The sequence below is a fragment of the Plectropomus leopardus genome, unplaced genomic scaffold (genome assembly GCF_008729295.1).
Source record: "Plectropomus leopardus isolate mb unplaced genomic scaffold, YSFRI_Pleo_2.0 unplaced_scaffold45863, whole genome shotgun sequence".
NCBI lineage: Eukaryota > Metazoa > Chordata > Actinopteri > Perciformes > Serranidae > Plectropomus > Plectropomus leopardus.
In genome coordinates this window covers 1-987 of record NW_024650296.1, presented here as the reverse complement: position 1 = coordinate 987, position 987 = coordinate 1, and the positions used below count along the sequence as shown (strand labels likewise).

General features: G+C 39.2%; 1 protein-coding gene across 1 annotated transcript; it reads left to right on the top strand.

Moving 5' to 3' along the window:
• Window positions 1–55: 55 nt before the first annotated feature.
• LOC121939348 (protocadherin-10-like) lies at window positions 56–979 on the top strand (the record flags this gene model as incomplete). The annotated part of the gene is made up of 1 exon (XM_042482386.1): window positions 56–979. A coding segment is annotated over exon 1 (924 nt), but the record flags the coding sequence as incomplete, so codon positions are not given.
• Between the last annotated feature and the right edge of the window lie 8 nt (window positions 980–987).

Below are 987 nucleotides of genomic sequence, written 5' to 3'. Positions count from 1 at the left end.
GCATGAATTGTTTATAAGGACTAGCGCGCTGTGTGCGGTGAGCAGTAAGACAATAATGGGCTCCGATCTAACAATGCAGTCACGGAAAAGGTACGTCGCGCTTGTGATTCTATTTTTCTTTGTAAATCATGGAACTTCTTCAGTGACTCATTATTCTATACCAGAGGAGATGAAAGAAGGATCAGTCGTTGCCAACCTTGCCAGCGATCTAAGCTTGGATGTCAAAACACTGAGTCAGAGGAAGATGCGTCTTGACCTCATCGCCAATAAAAAACATGTGGATGTGAACAAAGAGACTGGTGAACTCTATGTTGTGGAGAAGATTGATAGGGAATACATCTGCAACACAAAATCCTCTTGCTATCTGAAAATGGAAGTTATACTTGAAAATCCTTTGCGAATATTTAATATAGAAGTAGAAATTTTGGATATAAATGACAACGCCCCACATTTCCGAAGAGACGCCATACATTTGGATATATCTGAAGCAACGCCTGCTGGGGAAAGATTCTCATTGAGCAATGCCGTTGATCCTGATGTTGGAAGCAATTCAGTAAAAACGTACCATCTGAGTGAAAGTGAACATTTTACAATTGAAGTTCAGACTGGAAGAGATGGGTCTAAATTTGCCGATTTGATATTGAAAAAGGCTTTAGATCGGGAGCAGCAGGCTGTTCATAATTTAATATTAACAGCTGTAGATGGAGGCACGCCTGCTCGCTCTGGCACTGCGAGTGTAATTGTTCATGTTTTAGACACAAACGATAATGCACCCACATTCGACAAACCAATGTACAATGTTCAAATAACAGAAAATTCTCCTATTGGAAGCGTTGTAATTCATCTCAATGCAACCGATTTAGATGAGGGATCAAATTCTGATGTAACGTACTCATACAGTTTATATACGTCAGAGAAAACACAAGAAACATTTCATCTAAATCCTTCCACTGGTGAAATTACTGTTAAAGGAATGTTAAATTATGA